The sequence below is a fragment of the Scleropages formosus genome, chromosome 25, assembly GCF_900964775.1.
Source record: "Scleropages formosus chromosome 25, fSclFor1.1, whole genome shotgun sequence".
Taxonomy (NCBI): Eukaryota; Metazoa; Chordata; class Actinopteri; order Osteoglossiformes; family Osteoglossidae; genus Scleropages; species Scleropages formosus.
Genome location: NC_041830.1, coordinates 19056113 through 19076140, shown reverse-complemented (window position 1 = coordinate 19076140; position 20028 = coordinate 19056113). Strand labels below are relative to the sequence as shown.

Sequence of the window (20028 nt, the reverse complement as noted above, 5' to 3'; positions counted from 1 at the left end):
AACCCTAGCTCCCAGCTGAACTCTGGCTGCTGTGCAAGCCACAGCGCCGGCCCCGCAAAAAGCTGAAACCCTTAGCCGGGCTCCAGCACTTGCCCTAGCCCGAACCCTAACCCTAGCTCCGGCCAAACCCTACCTCCAGCCATAGGCCAGGCTCGGGCCCCGACCCTATCTCCAGCCCTAACCCTAGCTCCCAGCTGAACTCTGGCTGCTGTGCAAGCCACAGCGCCGGCCCCGCAAAAAGCTGAAACCCTTAGCCGGGCTCCAGCACTTGCCCTAGCCCGAACCCTAACCCTAGCTCCGGCCAAACCCTACCTCCAGCCATAGGCCAGGCTCCGGCCCCGACCCTATCTCCAGCCCTAACCCTAGCTCCCAGCTGAACTCTGGCTGCTGTGCAAGCCACAGCGCCGGCCCCGCAAAAAGCTGAAACCCTTAGCCGGGCTCCAGCACTTGCCCTAGCCCGAACCCTAACCCTAGCTCCGGCCAAAACCCTACCTCCAGCCATAGGCCAGGCTCCGGCCCCGACCCTATCTCCAGCCCTAACCCTAGCTCCCAGCTGAACTCTGGCTGCTGTGCAAGCCACAGCGCCGGCCCTGCATAAAGCTGAAACCCTTAGCCGGGCTCCAGCACTTGCCCTAGCCCGAACCCTAACCCTAGCTCCGGCCAAAACCCTACCTCCAGCCATAGGCCAGGCTCCGGCCGCGACCCTATCTCCAGCCCTAACCCTAGCTCCCAGCTGAACTCTGGCTGCTGTGCAAGCCACAGCGCCGGCCCCGCAAAAAGCTGAAACCCTGAGCCCGGCTCCAGCACTTGCCCTAGCCCGAACCCTAACCCTAGCTCCGGCCAAAACCCTACCTCCAGCCATAGGCCAGGCTCCGGCCCCGACCCTATCTCCAGCCCTAACCCTAGCTCCCAGCTGAACTCTGGCTGCTGTGCAAGCCACAGCGCCGGCCCCGCAAAAAGCTGAAACCCTTAGCCGGGCTCCAGCACTTGCCCTAGCCCGAACCCTAACCCTAGCTCCGGCCAAAACCCTACCTCCAGCCATAGGCCAGGCTCGGGCCCCGACCCTATCTCCAGCCCTAACCCTAGCTCCCAGCTGAACTCTGGCTGCTGTGCAAGCCACAGCGCCGGCCCCGCAAAAAGCTGAAACCCTTAGCCGGGCTCCAGCACTTGCCCTAGCCCGAACCCTAACCCTAGCTCCGGCCAAAACCCTACCTCCAGCCATAGGCCAGGCTCGGGCCCCGACCCTATCTCCAGCCCTAACCCTAGCTCCCAGCTGAACTCTGGCTGCTGTGCAAGCCACAGCGCCGGCCCCGCAAAAAGCTGAAACCCTTAGCCGGGCTCCAGCACTTGCCCTAGCCCGAACCCTAACCCTAGCTCCGGCCAAAACCCTACCTCCAGCCATAGGTCAGGCGCCGGCCCGACCCAATCTCCAGCCCTAACCCTAGGTCCCAGCTGAACTCTGGCTGCTGTGCAAGCCACAGCGCCGGCCCCGCAAAAAGCTGAAACCCTTAGCCGGGCTCCAGCACTTGCCCTAGCCCGAACCCTAACCCTAGCTCCGGCCAAAACCCTACCTCCAGCCATAGGCCAGGCGCCGGCCCCGACCCTATCTCCAGCCCTAACCCTAGCTCCCAGCTGAACTCTGGCTGCTGTGCAAGCCACAGCGCCGGCCCCGCAAAAAGCTGAAACCCTTAGCCGGGCTCCAGCACTTGCCCAGCCCGAACCCTAACCCTTGCTCCGGCCTTAACCCTACCTCCAGGCTCCGGGCCCCGACCCCATCTCCAGCCCTAACCCTAGCTCCCAGCTGAACTCTGGCTGCTGCGCAAGCCACAGCGCCGGCCCCGCAAAAAGCCGAAACCCTTAGCCGGGCTCCAGCACTTGCCCAAGCCCGAACCCTAACCCTTGCTCCGGCCTTAACCCTACCTCCAGGCTCCGGGCCCCGACCCCATCTCCAGCCCTAACCCTAGCTCCCAGCTGAAATCTGGCTGCTGCGCAAGCCACAGCGCCGGCCCCGCAAAAGCCGAAACCCTTAGCCGGGCTCCAGCACTTGCCCTAGCCCGAACCCTAACCCTTGCTCCGGCATTAACCCTACCTCCAGGCTCCGGCCCCAACCCCATCTCCAGCCCTAACCCGAGCTCCCAGCTGAACTCTGGCTGCTGCGCAAGCCACAGCGCCGGCCCCGCAAAAAGCCGAAACCCTTAGCCGGGCTCCAGCACTTGCCCTAGCCCGAACCCTAACCCTTGCTCCGGCATTAACCCTACCTCCAGGCTCCGGCCCCGACCCTATCTCCAGCCCTAACCCTAGCTCCCAGCTGAACTCTGGCTGCTGTGCAAGCCACAGCGCCGGCCCCGCAAAAAGCTGAAACCCTTAGCCGGGCTCCAGCACTTGCCCTAGCCCGAACCCTAACCCTAGCTCCGGCCAAAACCCTATCTCCAGCCATAGGCCAGGCGCCGGCCCCGACCCTATCTCCAGCCCTAACCCTAGCTCCCAGCTGAACTCTGGCTGCTGTGCAAGCCACAGCGCCGGCCCCGCAAAAAGCTGAAACCCTTAGCCGGGCTCCAGCACTTGCCCTAGCCCGAACCCTAACCCTAGCTCCGGCCAAAACCCTACCTCCAGCCATAGGCCAGGCTTCGGGCCCCGACCCTATCTCCAGCCCTAACCCTAGCTCCCAGCTGAACTCTGGCTGCTGTGCAAGCCACAGCGCCGGCCCCGCAAAAAGCTGAAACCCTTAGCCGGGCTCCAGCACTTGCCCTAGCCCGAACCCTAACCCTAGCTCCGGCCAAAACCCTACCTCCAGCCATAGGCCAGGCTCCGGCCGCGACCCTATCTCCAGCCCTAACCCTAGCTCCCAGCTGAACTCTGGCTGCTGTGCAAGCCACAGCGCCGGCCCCGCAAAAAGCTGAAACCCTTAGCCGGGCTCCAGCACTTGCCCTAGCCCGAACCCTAACCCTAGCTCCGGCCAAAACCCTACCTCCAGCCATAGGCCAGGCTCCGGCCCCGACCCTATCTCCAGCCCTAACCCTAGCTCCCAGCTGAACTCTGGCTGCTGTGCAAGCCACAGCGCCGGCCCCGCAAAAAGCTGAAACCCTTAGCCGGGCTCCAGCACTTGCCCAAGCCCGAACCCTAACCCTTGCTCCGGCCTTAACCCTACCTCCAGGCTCCGGGCCCCGACCCCATCTCCAGCCCTAACCCTAGCTCCCAGCTGAACTCTGGCTGCTGCGCAAGCCACAGCGCCGGCCCCGCAAAAAGCCGAAACCCTTAGCCGGGCTCCAGCACTTGCCCAAGCCCGAACCCTAACCCTTGCTCCGGCCTTAACCCTACCTCCAGGCTCCGGGCCCCGACCCCATCTCCAGCCCTAACCCTAGCTCCCAGCTGAAATCTGGCTGCTGCGCAAGCCACAGCGCCGGCCCCGCAAAAAGCCGAAACCCTTAGCCGGGCTCCAGCACTTGCCCTAGCCCGAACCCTAACCCTTGCTCCCGCATTAACCCTACCTCCAGGCTCCGGCCCCAACCCCATCTCCAGCCCTAACCCGAGCTCCCAGCTGAACTCTGGCTGCTGCGCAAGCCACAGCGCCGGCCCCGCAAAAAGCTGAAACCCTTAGCCGGGCTCCAGCACTTGCCCTAGCCCGAACCCTAACCCTTGCTCCGGCATTAACCCTACCTCCAGGCTCCGGCCCCGACCCTATCTCCAGCCCTAACCCTAGCTCCCAGCTGAACTCTGGCTGCTGTGCAAGCCACAGCGCCGGCCCCGCAAAAAGCTGAAACCCTTAGCCGGGCTCCAGCACTTGCCCTAGCCCGAACCCTAACCCTAGCTCCGGCCAAAACCCTATCTCCAGCCATAGGCCAGGCGCCGGCCCCGACCCTATCTCCAGCCCTAACCCTAGCTCCCAGCTGAACTCTGGCTGCTGTGCAAGCCACAGCGCCGGCCCCGCAAAAAGCTGAAACCCTTAGCCGGGCTCCAGCACTTGCCCTAGCCCGAACCCTAACCCTAGCTCCGGCCAAAACCCTACCTCCAGCCATAGGCCAGGCTTGGGCCCCGACCCTATCTCCAGCCCTAACCCTAGCTCCCAGCTGAACTCTGGCTGCTGTGCAAGCCACAGCGCCGGCCCCGCAAAAAGCTGAAACCCTTAGCCGGGCTCCAGCACTTGCCCTAGCCCGAACCCTAACCCTAGCTCCGGCCAAAACCCTACCTCCAGCCATAGGCCAGGCTCCGGCCGCGACCCTATCTCCAGCCCTAACCCTAGCTCCCAGCTGAACTCTGGCTGCTGTGCAAGCCACAGCGCCGGCCCCGCAAAAAGCTGAAACCCTTAGCCGGGCTCCAGCACTTGCCCTAGCCCGAACCCTAACCCTAGCTCCGGCCAAAACCCTACCTCCAGCCATAGGCCAGGCTCCGGCCCCGACCCTATCTCCAGCCCTAACCCTAGCTCCCAGCTGAACTCTGGCTGCTGTGCAAGCCACAGCGCCGGCCCCGCAAAAAGCTGAAACCCTTAGCCGGGCTCCAGCACTTGCCCTAGCCCGAACCCTAACCCTAGCTCCGGCCAAAACCCTACCTCCAGCCATAGGCCAGGCTCGGGCCCCGACCCTATCTCCAGCCCTAACCCTAGCTCCCAGCTGAACTCTGGCTGCTGTGCAAGCCACAGCGCCGGCCCCGCAAAAAGCTGAAACCCTTAGCCGGGCTCCAGCACTTGCTCTAGCCCGAACCCTAACCCTAGCTCCGGCCAAAACCCTACCTCCAGCCATAGGCCAGGCTCCGGCCCCGACCCTATCTCCAGCCCTAACCCTAGCTCCCAGCTGAACTCTGGCTGCTGTGCAAGCCACAGCGCCGGCCCCGCAAAAAGCTGAAACCCTTAGCCGGGCTCCAGCACTTGCCCTAGCCCGAACCCTAACCCTAGCTCCGGCCAAAACCCTACCTCCAGCCATAGGCCAGGCTCGGGCCCCGACCCTATCTCCAGCCCTAACCCTAGCTCCCAGCTGAACTCTGGCTGCTGTGCAAGCCACAGCGCCGGCCCCGCAAAAAGCTGAAACCCTTAGCCGGGCTCCAGCACTTGCCCTAGCCCGAACCCTAACCCTAGCTCCGGCCAAAACCCTACCTCCAGCCATAGGCCAGGCTCGGGCCCCGACCCTATCTCCAGCCCTAACCCTAGCTCCCAGCTGAACTCTGGCTGCTGTGCAAGCCACAGCGCCGGCCCCGCAAAAAGCTGAAACCCTTAGCCGGGCTCCAGCACTTGCCCTAGCCCGAACCCTAACCCTAGCTCCGGCCAAAACCCTACCTCCAGCCATAGGCCAGGCTCCGGCCCCAACCCTATCTCCAGCCCTAACCCTAGGTCCCAGCTGAACTCTGGCTGCTGTGCAAGCCACAGCGCCGGCCCCGCAAAAAGCTGAAACCCTTAGCCGGGCTCCAGCACTTGCCCGAGCCCGAACCCTAACCCTAGCTCCGGCCAAAACCCTACCTCCAGCCATAGGCCAGGCTCGGGCCCCGACCCTATCTCCAGCCCTAACCCTAGGTCCCAGCTGAACTCTGGCTGCTGTGCAAGCCACAGCGCCGGCCCCGCAAAAAGCTGAAACCCTTAGCCGGGCTCCAGCACTTGCCCTAGCCCGAACCCTAACCCTAGCTCCGGCCAAAACCCTACCTCCAGCCATAGGCCAGGCTCGGGCCCCGACCCTATCTCCAGCCCTAACCCTAGCTCCCAGCTGAACTCTGGCTGCTGTGCAAGCCTCAGCGCCGGCCCCGCAAAACGCTGAAACCCTTAGCCGGGCTCCAGCACTTGCCCTAGCCCGAACCCTAACCCTAGCTCCGGCCAAAACCCTACCTCCAGCCATAGGCCAGGCTCCGGACCCGACCCCATCTCCAGCCCTAACCCTAGGTCCCAGCTGAACTCTGGCTGCTGTGCAAGCCACAGCGCCGGCCCCGCAAAAAGCTGAAACCCTGAGCCGGGCTCCAGCACTTGCCCTAGCCCGAACCCTAACCCTAGCTCCGGCCAAAACCCTACCTCCAGGCTCCGGGCCCGACCCCATCTCCAGCCCTAACCCTTGCTCCCAGCTGAACTCTGGCTGCTGTGCAAGCCACAGCGCCGGCCCCGCAAAAAGCCGAAACCCTTAGCCGGGCTCCAGCACTTGCCCTAGCCCGAACCCTAACCCTAGCTCCGGCCAAAACCCTACCTCCAGCCATAGGCCAGGCTCCGGCCCCGACCCTATCTCCAGCCCTAACCCGAGCTCCCAGCTGAACTCTGGCTGCTGTGCAAGCCACAGCGCCGGCCCCGCAAAAAGCTGAAACCTTTAGCCGGGCTCCAGCACATGCCCTAGCCCGAACCCTAACCCTAGCTCCGGCCAAAACCCTACCTCCAGCCATAGGCCAGGCTCCGGACCCGACCCCATCTCCAGCCCTAACCCTAGGTCCCAGCTGAACTCTGGCTGCTGTGCAAGCCACAGCGCCGGCCCCGCAAAAAGCCGAAACCCTTAGCCGGGCTCCAGCACTTGCCCAAGCCCGAACCCTAACCCTTGCTCCGGCCTTAACCCTACCTCCAGGCTCCGGGCCCCGACCCCATCTCCAGCCCTAACCCTAGCTCCCAGCTGAACTCTGGCTGCTGCGCAAGCCACAGCGCCGGCCCCGCAAAAAGCCGAAACCCTTAGCCGGGCTCCAGCACTTGCCCAAGCCCGAACCCTAACCCTTGCTCCGGCCTTAACCCTACCTCCAGGCTCCGGGCCCGGACCCTATCTCCAGCCCTAACCCTAGCTCCCAGCTGAACTCTGGCTGCTGTGCAAGCCACAGCGCCGGCCCCGCAAAAAGCTGAAACCCTTAGCCGGGCTCCAGCACTTGCCCTAGCCCGAACCCTAACCCTTGCTCCGGCATTAACCCTACCTCCAGGCTCCGGCCCGACCCCATCTCCAGCCCTAACCCGAGCTCCCAGCTGAACTCTGGCTGCTGCGCAAGCCACAGCGCCGGCCCCGCAAAAAGCCGAAACCCTTAGCCGGGCTCCAGCACTTGCCCTAGCCCGAACCCTAACCCTTGCTCCGGCATTAACCCTACCTCCAGGCTCCGGCCCGACCCCATCTCCAGCCCTAACCCGAGCTCCCAGCTGAACTCTGGCTGCTGCGCAAGCCACAGCGCCGGCCCCGCAAAAAGCCGAAACCCTTAGCCGGGCTCCAGCACTTGCCCTAGCCCGAACCCTAACCCTAGCTCCGGCCAAAACCCTACCTCCAGCCATAGGCCAGGCTCGGGCCCCGACCCTATCTCCAGCCCTAACCCTAGGTCCCAGCTGAACTCTGGCTGCTGTGCAAGCCACAGCGCCGGCCCCGCAAAAAGCTGAAACCCTGAGCCGGCCTCCAGCACTTGCCCTAGCCCGAACCCGAACCCTATCTCCAACCCTAAGCTAAGCTCCAACCCAAATCCAACATCCAGCCCTTCCCCTATCACCAAGTTTAACCATTGCTCTAACCATTACCCTGGCTTCAACCCTAACCCTAGCTCCAACCCTAATCCTTTCTCCAACCCTAACCGTAGCTCAAACCCTTACCCTTGCTGCAGCCCTTACCCTAGCTCCAACCTTAACCCTAGCTTTATCCCTTACCCACACTCCAACCCTAAGCCTCGCTCCAACCCTGAGCCTTGTTCCCTCCCTAACCTTAGCCCAAACCCTAACGCAAGCTTCAACCCTAACCCTCGCCCCACTGCACCCCTGCCCTGTTCCTGGGGCTCTCCCTCCACCGCCGTTTCGTGGGCAGCCCCGTCTCCTCCACTCACAAACCGGGGAAGAGGGCCCGTGCCTTGAGGATTTTCCGCCACCGCCGTGTGTGAGTGAGGGCGATGGTTTCATCATCCAACTGGAGTCACCATCTACCCAGGTCCAGAACTGCCTCCGACTTGGCTGGGAGGTCTATTCCAACAATGCACAGATCCTGGATCTCTGTGAGCCAGAACTCATGCTCCAGCAGCTTGCTGCCCACGGCCATGCGCAAATGTCTTCTCCCCCACATTGCCACGACCTCTCCCGTGACCGTGCGCAGACTCGCCAACAACTCGGTCCACCCCTTGGGGGGATGGCGTGCCATTTCAGGCAGCACCCCGGTGCAGGCAATTGAGATCATAGACCCCGTGTCCAGGAGGGATTTGCAGGGCGAGCCCTCTATTAGGCAGGGCAGCCGGATGCAAAGGAGTTTCCCTAGGCATCCCACTGGGAAGGAGGGTACGCCCCAAGAGGGGTGGAGTCACAGAGTGAAATCCCCCTCACAGCGTCGCCCTTCTTCCTGCAGTTACATGCCTGGTGACCTCACGTCCAACAAAGCCAGCAGATGATAGGCAGTTGTCGGCACGGGACCAGTGCCTCAACTTGGTGTGCAACTTCTCCCTCAGCCTGGTCATCAGTGATGTCCTCCAGGGAGCGGCAAAAATGCACGGGCCCCTTTGCGTCTCTCAGGGTGGTTTCTGTGCGTTCCGCCTTGCGCTGCGCCGTGTCCAGGTTAGCCAGGGTGGCAAGCCTGACATGTTGCTGTAGGCATTCCGGGGCAAGTGCCTGGAGGAATACCTGTAGCGCTAAGTCTTCCTGGATGGCTGCGGGGTATTGCGGGTACACCTGCCACACCAGGAGCTTGATATCCGCAGCCAGCGCTCCAAGGGCTTCCCCTTTGCTGCGTCACCTGGCTGTGAGCTGCCTGCGGTAATAGTCCGCTGTTTCTTGTTGGCCAAAACGACATCTCAGGGCAGCCATGAGCGCAGGCAGCTTGTGACGTTGGTCCGCTCTTATGTCCAGCAGGACAATCAGCACTTTTCCCTCAAAGGCTAGCCCCAGCTGTGCTGCTGTAGTTGCCCCATCCCAGTTGTTGTGCCACGCTGCTAGGTGGAGTTGTGCCTCGTAAGTTTCCCACAGCTCCATTCCCGAATACCGCGGCAGACAAAGAGCTGTTCGCTGTGGTGCTTCCCCAGAGGCCAGCGTCCTGGGCAGTGGTCGGGGAGTAATTCTTCCTTCACACACCGACGCGGGGGAAACCTCTTGTCGGTGCAGTGGCGGTGGTCCCCACAGCTGCTTCAGAGCTGTCATCAGTTCCGTGGTCCTCCAGTGAATATCTCCTATCTCTAGAGAACGTTCTCTTCTGCGGTGTGTTCTCTGGGTGTGTTTGCTCGAACCCTGCTCCATCCCGCTTCTGACACCAGTGTAGCGTCCCCCCATGGAGCTACTAGAAACCCACTGAGGAGTCAGAGTAGAAAGAACGTGCTCTTTATTGAACGTGTATGTGTCTTTCGCCAGCAGTTTTAACAAAGACGCTTCAGACAGCATAAATGGTACAGAACACTGGAGAATTCCCCTGGGTCACTCCCAGCCCCCTACTGTGCCCCATGGCTAAGGGGTTACCCCAGGAACTCCCCAGAATTCCCCTCTCGAACATTGAACATTAATAGAATGACAGCCAATCAACACAACACACACACAACTATGTATATACATGGACACCAATATCAACTATTTGCGCGGCACTGATATAACTCCTCTCAGCGCCATTACATTATTTTTAAATTATTTTTTTAAATAATTTAAATTTAAACTTTGTTTTAAGGAAAATTAGGTTTCTGAGTTCAGGATGACACTTTAACTCCACACCTGGGAAATATAGTGACACTTGTCTTTTATGGGGGAAAAGCCTCATTATATTGTACGTCCTCTCCCTTCACAAGGCACTTTTTCCCTCCAGGGCTGCATTGTGTATCAAGATATCCACCGTAATAATTCTTGCACGCCTCTGAGGAAATGTCGCCCCTCTGCTGGAAAGGCGATTAAATGCACAACTTTCCTCTTCGGAATGTGTTCTTGATGACAGTCTGTCATATTTCCTGGTATGGAAATGTCTCTCTCTGCTAGTAGCAATGATTACCTACATTAGGCCTCACAGTCTATTTATTAGCAGCGCTTTCTTACCTTTATTCCTTTAGCTGACACTTTTCTCCAAAGCCACTCTCTCTTTTAAACTGCTTACAGTTATTTACCCCTTTGTACAGTTGCATAATTCCACAGAAGCAGTTCAGGGTAAAGTAGCTTGTTTAAGGGTACTACAGCCAGGATTTGAACACACAAGCTTTGGGTCCAAAAGCAGCACCTCTAACCATTACACTAGTCATTTAAGTTCAATTAGGAGTTTTATTTTTCATGTTTTGTTGATAAATCAATCATATCATGTCTCTAACTGGTGATGTTTTTTTATTCCCCTACAAGACCTTATTAATCTACAGAATTAAATAATTGAGCATAGCTACACTGGCACAATGCAAACATTCTGAAGAAACGTGCCGGATTTAATGAGTGGGGAAATGTCTCCCTCTTCTGGAGAAAAGGATTACATACAGTACCTTTGTCAACCTTTTCTTCATACGTTTCTCTGGCCCACGTTATTATACAGCCTTATTTAGTGGGCTCCTTTGTCCAAAACGACTGAAAATGTTAAATAGGAGAGATACTTTATTGATCCATAAAGAGGAGTCCATATGCACAGCAGCTTAATCCATGATATGTGAGAACAGGGTGCCAAGTTTCACCTAACAAAATAAATATTAGTGGTCTGTGAAATTTGAGGGGTATATTCAGGATTGAGCACACTCTACCTTTGCATGAAGTTACTGAGGTCACATGTTTTTCATAGCATATTTTATTGGTAAATGTTCTTATAACATTATTCATGAACATGTTTCACATTGGGATCAAAACCTGATTTTATATCCATTCAAGTCACTACAATTATTCCCACTGTATGTAAAGAAATGTCATTATGAAAATGTAGCTTTAGGTTATTACCAGTATTCACAAAGGTTGATTTGAAAATAAATGTAAGCATTAAAAAATTGCTTCCTTTTTCAAGTATCTCAGCTAAAACCAAGTATGTGTTAACCAGTATGTTTAACTGACACTCCAAGCATCAAACCTGAATTCATCCATGTAAAAATCTGTACAGCAGTATTATGTTGGCTACCAATAATTTAATACAAAAACACAATGCACAAAGGACTTGGGGAGAATGATTCTTATGTTTTTTGACAATAAACCAACAAGCATCATATTTTGAGAATTTAGATACTCTGGTTATTTTCTTGCACTGTTTCAGAGACCACTTGATTGTGTTTGTTTGTGTGGGTGTCTTTTTTAATTAGTACGGTCACATCTCTAGTGATCCTATTAGAACATCTAGAAGCACCATCACAAGTAAGAAGACTTTTTGTTTTAAAATGAAATGTGAAGATAAATATTCAGAGCCAGTTGCTGGGCAAATCCTGTGAATGGACCAAACATCACAAACATACAGACAAATGTGTGTGGTTCCCTGCAGAGGTAAAATAATGACCATATCAAACTCACCAAGTGCTTTGCAGTTCAATACAGCTAATTGGATGTTCCTTTATACTGTACTTCTTATCAGGATAGCTTATTGTCTTTCAGTTTCAAGTTGCCGTTATTAAAAGGCATTGCAGTCCCCAAATATGCACCCTGTGATAGATAATACGTTTTTTGAGAAGGCTACATATGCAGATGTGAGTTCCAAGAAGCTGTCTTTGTTCTGTGCTTTACACACCGCAGATGACAACCGAGCTGGCCATGTCTTGTCAGTTTAGTTATTTTTTAAACCTTTGTATAATTTTAAAATGTGGATAGATTTCAGTTTGCCTTGGGAGGTCATTCCTTTTGTGATCATGAGGTAATCTGGCAGAACATTTTTTTTGTTTGCCCCAGCTAGTCTTGCTCCTCTCTAGAGGAGTAGAAACAGAGGAAGGCCTGCGTTGATGAGTACTGACCTGCGGCTAGCAGCTGGTTGCTGGACGAGCAGGTTTCCGTGGCCTTCTGCTTCCAGCTCTCCACCTACAGTGGCCATTTCATAAGGAGTCATTCAGTCAGAATTCAAAGTCCACAGATCACATATAGCCATATACTGGATCTCTGAATAACATCATTTACTATGTAAATATTTGCAAAAAGTGAATTCATCCTCTTTGCTTCTTAGTGATGCCCTCATAAATAGTGTGTATGTAATTTCACATTTCGTGTGAAGCAACTCCACTTTTTTTGCATTTTGTCTTGTGTATCCTATAAAGTAGGTAGAGTAGCAAGATACCAGAGCAGCGCCCTTCTCAAAGAAGTAAAGCAATAGGTTTTGCCAGTCCATCACAGAAATTCACCTCTCTCTGATTGGGGAACCCATTGGAGCTAATGATGTACTTGTAGTAATGGACCAAGGCCTTGGGGTACCTACACATGCCTACATGGAACTCCTCCAGTACAATTAGCAAATGGTATAAACAGGTGATATTAATTTGTTTTTGTTAAAAAAGAAAACAGCAATAACATGCTAGGTAACACCAAAAATGAAACAAAAGAGCTGGTAGCACAGTGGTTAGAGCTGCTGCCTTTCAACCTAAAGATCACAGGTTCAAGCCTCCAGCTGCAGTAACCAGCAATGTATTGCCACTAAACTGCTCTGTTACAATTAGAAAATAGTATGCACAGAGGATTAATTGAATGAAGTGAAGCCAGACTAAACCATGTAAGTCATTGAAATCTAGGTGTGCTTCTGAGGCACATTTGTACAACAAAAGGGGCTTACACTCATCTGTTACAGGTAGGTACACAACATCTGAACCTCCTCCTAACAATTGCCTTATTTTTAAGGTGACAGGTACAATAGTTCCAGTCCTGACTAAACAAATACTTTGGGAACAGAAGTAGAAAACTACACATACCACAAGCCTGTACAATAAAAGTGAATACATGTCAGAGAGCCTGTGATCTTCAAAAGTGTGGTAGAAATTTTGCAAATGCATACACAGAAGAGCTCCTGCAGTCAACAAAAAAACCTTACCACCATTCACAGAGCAAACAAGGCACACTTGGAAAGCATTGCACTGTCTCCTCCAACACTCTGCCATTCTGTTTTATTTGTTCAAACTCACACGCAGTAAGAGGTGTTTCCAATAGGCATCGTCTGTAGTTCTCCACTTCGGCCTTTGTTTCATCCCTTACCTGCAGAACAGTGCGCTCCCGCAGCCGCTTTGACATTCTTAACTGTTATGTATTTCCCTTGTAAAGCACATAACACACACCAGTTTATCGCATGATGATGCCGCATCTGTACCATATTCGCCCCTCAGAGCCCACGTTCCTGTCATCGTCAAGTAAGAGGAAGTTCAGTTCACACCGGACCATTAGAGATGTAGGCTTGAAAGAAGAAATCATATTTACAATCATAGCTTTTAAATAACAATGCCAGAAAGTATTCAATCCATGAGGTCCCTCCTCGTGCAGGTCCAGTCCAGAACACGAGCGGCGGATCGCTCCCGGACAACTGGGTATCGCGAGGGATGGGGTGGGGAGACCAGCTTGCCATGATTCCAGTGAATGCGGGAATTGATGCCCTCCACCTTCAGGGGGTGTGGGCAGAATCCAATGGGGGACCCTCCGCTTGAACTGGTGACCGTGCTTCCTCACCGGTGTTGCAAATCGGAACACAGGCACCAGTCTGAGATTTTGGACACTTCTAAGGTACCTCCTTTCCAGGCTCATGTCGGCTATCTGCCAGAGAAACCTTGGGAAAGAATATTTGGGGAGAGGAGGCTTGATACATCAATCGGGATCGCGAACGACTCCATTCTTGTCCAATATCGGCCCAGGGCCTTTCAGCATCGCCGTCCCAGTTCTGTGACACCTGTTTGTCAAAAGTTCGTTAGTGTCACCCTTCTTCCTTCGCCTCGTGCAGAAGCTCTAGTCAATAAATACAATTGTGCAGCTTGTGCGAATTAGCATGAAAGGAGGCACACCCCTTCCGACAATCCGGCATCTGTTAAAAAAACAGCATTACTTAGTTGCTGGTTAAAAGTGCTACATTCCAGTGGTGGGTGAGACAATGTAGCAGGTAGCTTGTGTAATGTCCATCACCTTCACCCCTGCCATCATCCTAACCCTATCCCCAAATCACACGACTCATACACACTCAAAAATTAAAAAAAAAAAAAAAAAAAAAATCTCCCATTCAAAGCCTACCCCTAACCAAGAACACAAACCTGCCCTGGATACATAAACCCCAACCACATCACAGCACATTCACCACAGAAATTTCGACCCCACCTGCAATTCTACACTATACCCACAAGGTATAGTGACGTAACTCCGCAGCAAATAAACTAAAAAATTCTCTGCAACATATGGGAATCTTGGTCCACCTTTCTCCCACAACTAGACACCCTACAGACAAACACACATATACACAATGTTTTTACACACTTCCCAGGGACACCTCCTTCACCAGCATCACTCCACCACGCACAAACACACCTAAAACAAAAGGGACATGTTACAACCTGAAGGAGAACACGGTGCTGCTAGAGCAACCGACACACAATTGTGTGTACGAAGCCCATAACTCTCCTCACCCTAACACTAACCCTAACCGTACCTAGGTTACCCTACCAACCTTACCTTTAACTTCACCGCTAACCCCACTTCTCACCTCAGCCCTAAGCCTGATTCATCCCCCAACCCTCAAGGTCTCTGATCCACAAAGTTGTGGGTTCATACCCCACCACAGCCTGCAATACTCGGTAACAAGGGACAGAGTTCAAGATCAGTCTGACAAAACTACCCAAAAAGGCAAAAATGACAGCAGAACCCATATAATAATAATAATATAAAAAAAACAGAGCAACTACATCCTAGGTAACCTCCCTTAAAATACCACAGGGTGGTGCCAGAACACAACATTCTGAACCTTTTACAATACAAATTGGCTTCTGATGCACTTACCCACAAAGAGGGCAGTGTACAACAATAAAACTAAGGGGGACACACATCTCTATATGCTGGGTACAAAACACCCAAACAAGAGAAAGGAACAGAGACAGAAAGAGAAAAAAAGGGAATAGTATAATGAAGCTAGAGCAAATAAAACATGACGCTGGTGATTTTTTATTCAAGAAAGTCTGACATCTATCCATCCAAGGAAGTGCCATTGCATCGAGGCCTACTCATAGCAACACATGTATCAGGGGAGCAATGGAAGTGGTTTACCAGTGCCTTCCATGTCTGGGTGCGTGCATATTTAATCCATGCAAAATAGTTTCTGGTTCTCAAGCAGTTACCATACTGACAAAGAAGGAAATTGCTCACTGTCCATTATGCAAAGTAGTCAATAGACACACTAATTTTGTGATTTTGGGCTGCATGTCTGGGTGTCATCATATAGACTGCTGCATCTTCACCCACCGTAAACCTGCATTCTTTTGCGTTGTCGAATGTCTCTCACTTGCTTTTTGGAAACAATCCTCAAAGTCACACTGTGCCACCGCTTGTATGACTCAAGCCATAGTAAAGTTGATGTGAAGGTGCTGGGTCTGTAAGGAAGTGATATCATGTTTCATGGTATGTTGTGAAGAAGCTCTGTTTATTTACACAAAATTACAGAGATCAAGCTAAAATCCAAAATGGTGTAGTGGCAGCTCAGGTAGTTTACTGAGATAGTTTACCAAAGTATTGTTGTACATACTTGAATGCCCTATAACAGAAAATAGACCGGCAACTCTTTGCACTCTCCAGTGTCTTCAGCAGCTTTGAACAGAATGACACTGGCGGGTGCAGGTGGTGAAGACTTTGCCAAATGAGAGCGGTAACACGGAACTGCGCGATATCTACCCAGGCTCCTGAACATGCAAAAGAGCTCTTGGCCCACAGACACGTAGATGACAAAGTCCAGGTAGCTGTTGGCCACAGTGAAGCACAGCATCACCATCACACTCCTCTGCAGGCTTGCGGCTGCGTTGTGCTAACCCTAACCCTAAATGCCGTGCTGTGGAAAATGCGATGCTGGGACAGGGTAGGTTGTGGGCAGCAAGACAGGAAGCATGCGTGGAACACAAATAACACCAGGCAGATCCGTGCTGTGTTAGGATGCCCCACACAGAGGATCTAGCAGATCACGAGGGAGTAGCAGGTTAACACTGTGACAAGTGGCAACACAAAGCCAAACAAGAGGACCAGAAGGTTCATCCAGTAGAGCACTCAACAGGAGTGCAGCCCTAGAAGCTCAAAACAAGCCTGGACCTTGATCTGGCATCCTGAAATGACTGTTGGGGACAGAACACCTCCACTGGCAAAGATCCAAATTCCCAGGCACCACAGTCAGGTGTAATCAACATGTAATAATCTCTTTATGTTTTGTAATGCAGCTGTGGTCAGAAAAATCAACATTTGCCTCATTGCATTGAGATTGAGATATTGAGAGATTAAGAAAACATGAAGTGTCTTTCACTATTTACTACAAAGGACATGACATTTGGCTTGTGCTCTCAAAGTCAGAAAAACTCTAAATGAAAACAGCTATTTCATTTTTATTTTTTTTTTTATTTTACATGATACATTTACGTTGCAGTATGCATTACTTAGTTATACCATTGCAGCCTGTTATAAAAGTAGAGTTTTGGGGGAGTAATTCTTATACAGTAAATACAGCTTGAAATTTGCTCTCCTAGCACTTCAAGCAATTTTCTTCTTACAAACTGAATTCCTTCATCAGTTTATCACCTTCTGTTGAATAAGTTTTCATCAAAGAACCTTAATACTTTTATTTTTGTGTGAAGAGCACACACTTAAAATGGGTAGGCAGACCAGCAGACACTGAGAAACTCTAGCAAATCCTTCCCTAGCCCTCCTTGCAATTTTGCAAGTCATTTTATCATTGCAGATATTTCCTGTACAAAAACCCTGATAAAGCCGATCTCAGGCGGTGACCTCTATCTACAGCCATAGCGCCAAATAATGGACAGGAGGTATGTACTCCACCCCTGCAAGGGAGAACAGAACATGACCAATGTCAAAGGGTGGGAGCTGATCATGGAAAATTCTTCCAATGATTAGCCTGTCCTCCCACATGACTACACTGCTTTTCATTAAGAGTGAACGCAGCACAATTAGACTGTTCTATTTCCAGGGCATCGGGGGTGTGGTGGTGCAGTGGGTTGGACCACAGTCCTCCTCTCCGGTGGGTCTGGGGTTCAAGTCCCGCTTGGGGTGCCTTGTGACGGACTGGCGTCCCGTCCTGGGTGTGTCCCCTCCCCCTCTGGCCTTACGCCCTGTGTTGCCGGGTAGGCTCCGGTTCCCCGTGACCCCGTATGGGACAAGCGGTTCTGAAAATGTGTGTGTGTGTATTTCCAGGGCTCAAAGAGCAAAGGCGATCTACTATATAAAAACATGTTTTTGTTTCAGGATGAGAAAATGCAGCAAAGAATCAATTGCTCATTAATTCCAACAATCCCTGGTGAAAGATTACAGAAAACAAGTTCACCCTAAAGAACAGCATTGTAAGAGCAAGAAGCAAATGAAAGCTCAGCTGCTCTCACAGACACTAGCTGGAAGTCCCTTGTGTTCGATATGGCAGCCAGATGTGACTGATCAGCAGCTCCCTGAACTGGTCTCCCATGAAGAAGTACAAGGCAGGGTTCACGACGCTGTGAGAAAAAGCCACGGGGCGACTGAGGATGTACAGGCTCTTTATGATGTCATGCGTGCACGGAGACACACTGTCTTTAAACAGCCGTGACCCAATATATACGTTGCGCATCACATGGTAAGGGGAGTACAGCAGCAAGTACATGAGGACAGACATAAGAACCACACACAGGGGTCGGTGAAAGGACACAGAGCGCTGGACAAAGATTCCTTCCTGAGTTTTCAGGAAGCGTGCGATCCGATGGGAGAGAAAGCCGAGGCTCAGCAAGGGCATAATGTACCCAGTCGCTGTGAGAATCAGACTGTAGCTCAAGTAGTACGATGTTTGTAGGCCTGACATACTTCCAAAGTCACTGCAATGAGTCCAGTTTTGCGTCTGCAGGTCCTGGACAATGAAGAATGCCAGCGGGGCCACTTGCATGGTGACCAGAAGCCAGGAGAGGGTCGACAATCCAATAGCAGTGTTACACCTCAGCAGGAAATGGTTTCTTAGTGGATTCTGGAGCAGAACGTAGCGATCCATACTCACCAGAACCATGAAGAGCAAGCTAGAGTACAGGTTCATGTGAAGAATGTACCTGTTACTTAGGCAGAAATAGGGAGAAGTTTCCCTTTGATTCCAGGTGTAGGAGTAGATGATGTGGGGCAACGTGCACAGAAAAACCAGGTCTGAAACTGCCAAGTTAAATAGGTACACATGAATGCTCTTCCACTGACGAAGCCAGAGCATGTAACTGAGGACGACCGCGAGGTTCCCCACAACCCCAAGAGCGAACTCCAAGCCATACATGGTGGATAGGTAGTATTTCTCTAGCAGGACAGGTACCTCTGAACAGTTGGAGGCCTGAAAGAGATAAGAGACATCCTTGTGGAGTGTATTTTTTCAGGTGTTAAACAAAAATGCAAGTAAAAAAACATTTTAATAATGTGTCTCATGTGGTGGGATGTGCGGTGGCGCAGCAGGCTTGGCTGGGTCCTGCTCTCTGGCAGGTCTGGTTCGAGCCCTGCTTGGGGTGCCTTAGTTGGACTGGCGTCCCGTCCTGGTTGTGTCCCCTCCCCCTCCAGCCTTACGCCCTGTGTTGCCGGGTTAGGACAAGTGGCTTCAGACTGCATGTGTGTGTCTCATGGCAGCACGGTGGCACAGCAAGTAGAGCTGTTGTCTCACACCGTCTGGGTGGTGTGAGAGGATGTGGGTTTGTTCCCCGCTCAGTCTGTGTGGAGTTTGCATGTTCTCCCTGTGTCTGTGTGGGTTTCCTTTGGGTGCTCTGGTTTCCTCCCACAGTCCAAAGATGTGCTGTCCAGGTTCACCCCTAGTGTGAGTAACAGAGAGTGTGTGTTCCACTGATGTATGGATGAGTAACCCAGTGTAAGTAATGTATCGAGCAGTGTAAGTTACCTTGGTGTATGGGCTCCTAACACTACACAGAGTTTGTTGGAAGTTGCTTTGGAGAAAAGCATCTGCTAAATAAATAAATGTAAATCATATGGTAATATTTCCATCACATACAATTCAAATTATTAGCATATTTGAGCATCCAGTTCTGTTCCACAACAATAGCAAAAAATTGTAACACTGAGAGGCACAGCAGGTGCAACTGATAAGCACCTTAGTTATATTATTATTGTTAGTACTGTTACACAATATACTGACTCAATGATATCTATATATTGAGGTAATTTATACTAATAAGGTAACATATTCCTTAACGCTATCTCCTAACTTTGAAACAAGACTCACAAAACCACAATTCAAAATTACTATTAATTATCTTTATAGATCTCTGCATCATTTAAATAGGCTCATAGTTGTGTAACAGACTTGAATGGAAAGTTTGTCGTTAGTGCCTTACCATAATTACTGCTGCTGAGATGAAGTAATGATGGTGTAAAACTCAGAAAAGGAAGATGGCTGTTTAAAACCAACACAGCTGAGATGTTATCAAAGAGGAACTTGTAGGAGGAAGACCTAATTTGGTAATGAAAAATGAAGCCCAATAAAATCAGTTATAATAACCTCTGTATCTGCTGAATTATGAAAATATGGGGGCAGCTGGTAGCATAGTGATCAGAGTTGTAACCTTTGGATTTAAAGGTTGCAGGTACAAATTTTGCCTCCTTCTGCAATGCCCTTGAATAAGGCATTTACCCTAAATTGCTCCAGTAAAAATTGTGCAGCTGTATAAATGGGTAAATGATTATAAGTGGCTTCGGAGAAAAGTGACAGTTAACGAATAAATGTAAATTCATTAGAAACTGCGGCGTACTGGTTTCCGAGGAGCAACAGCGCAGCGGCTGATTTTGTTGTTAGTGATTCGTTGATAAATTGATTCTAGTCGGAAACATGAACTATATCACAGGTGAGATTGCTTATTACCCAAATAATAACCTCATGAAAACAATTACAAGCTGAATATCAAGAGCTAACCCTGTGACCCTCAGTAACTAGAATGACCCATCTCTGTACGTAGCCATGCAAGTTCAAATTCAATTACATGAATTACCACTGTTCTTTCAAGCTAGGAAATGAACCTGAACCCACTGAGTGCATTTCCGACTGTATGAAATAT

The 20028-nt window shown here is 51.9% G+C and overlaps 1 protein-coding gene across 1 annotated transcript; it reads right to left on the bottom strand.

Annotated features, from left to right (window-relative positions):
* Positions 1–17357: 17357 nt before the first annotated feature.
* Positions 17358–19330, bottom strand: LOC108926811 (succinate receptor 1-like). The gene is made up of 2 exons (XM_029249006.1): positions 19312–19330; positions 17358–18305 (listed from the first exon to the last, which is right to left on the bottom strand). Exons 1-2 carry the CDS (start codon positions 19312–19314, stop codon positions 17358–17360), a joined length of 951 nt encoding a protein of 316 aa, XP_029104839.1. The 5' UTR covers positions 19315–19330.
* Positions 19331–20028: the final 698 nt, after the last annotated feature.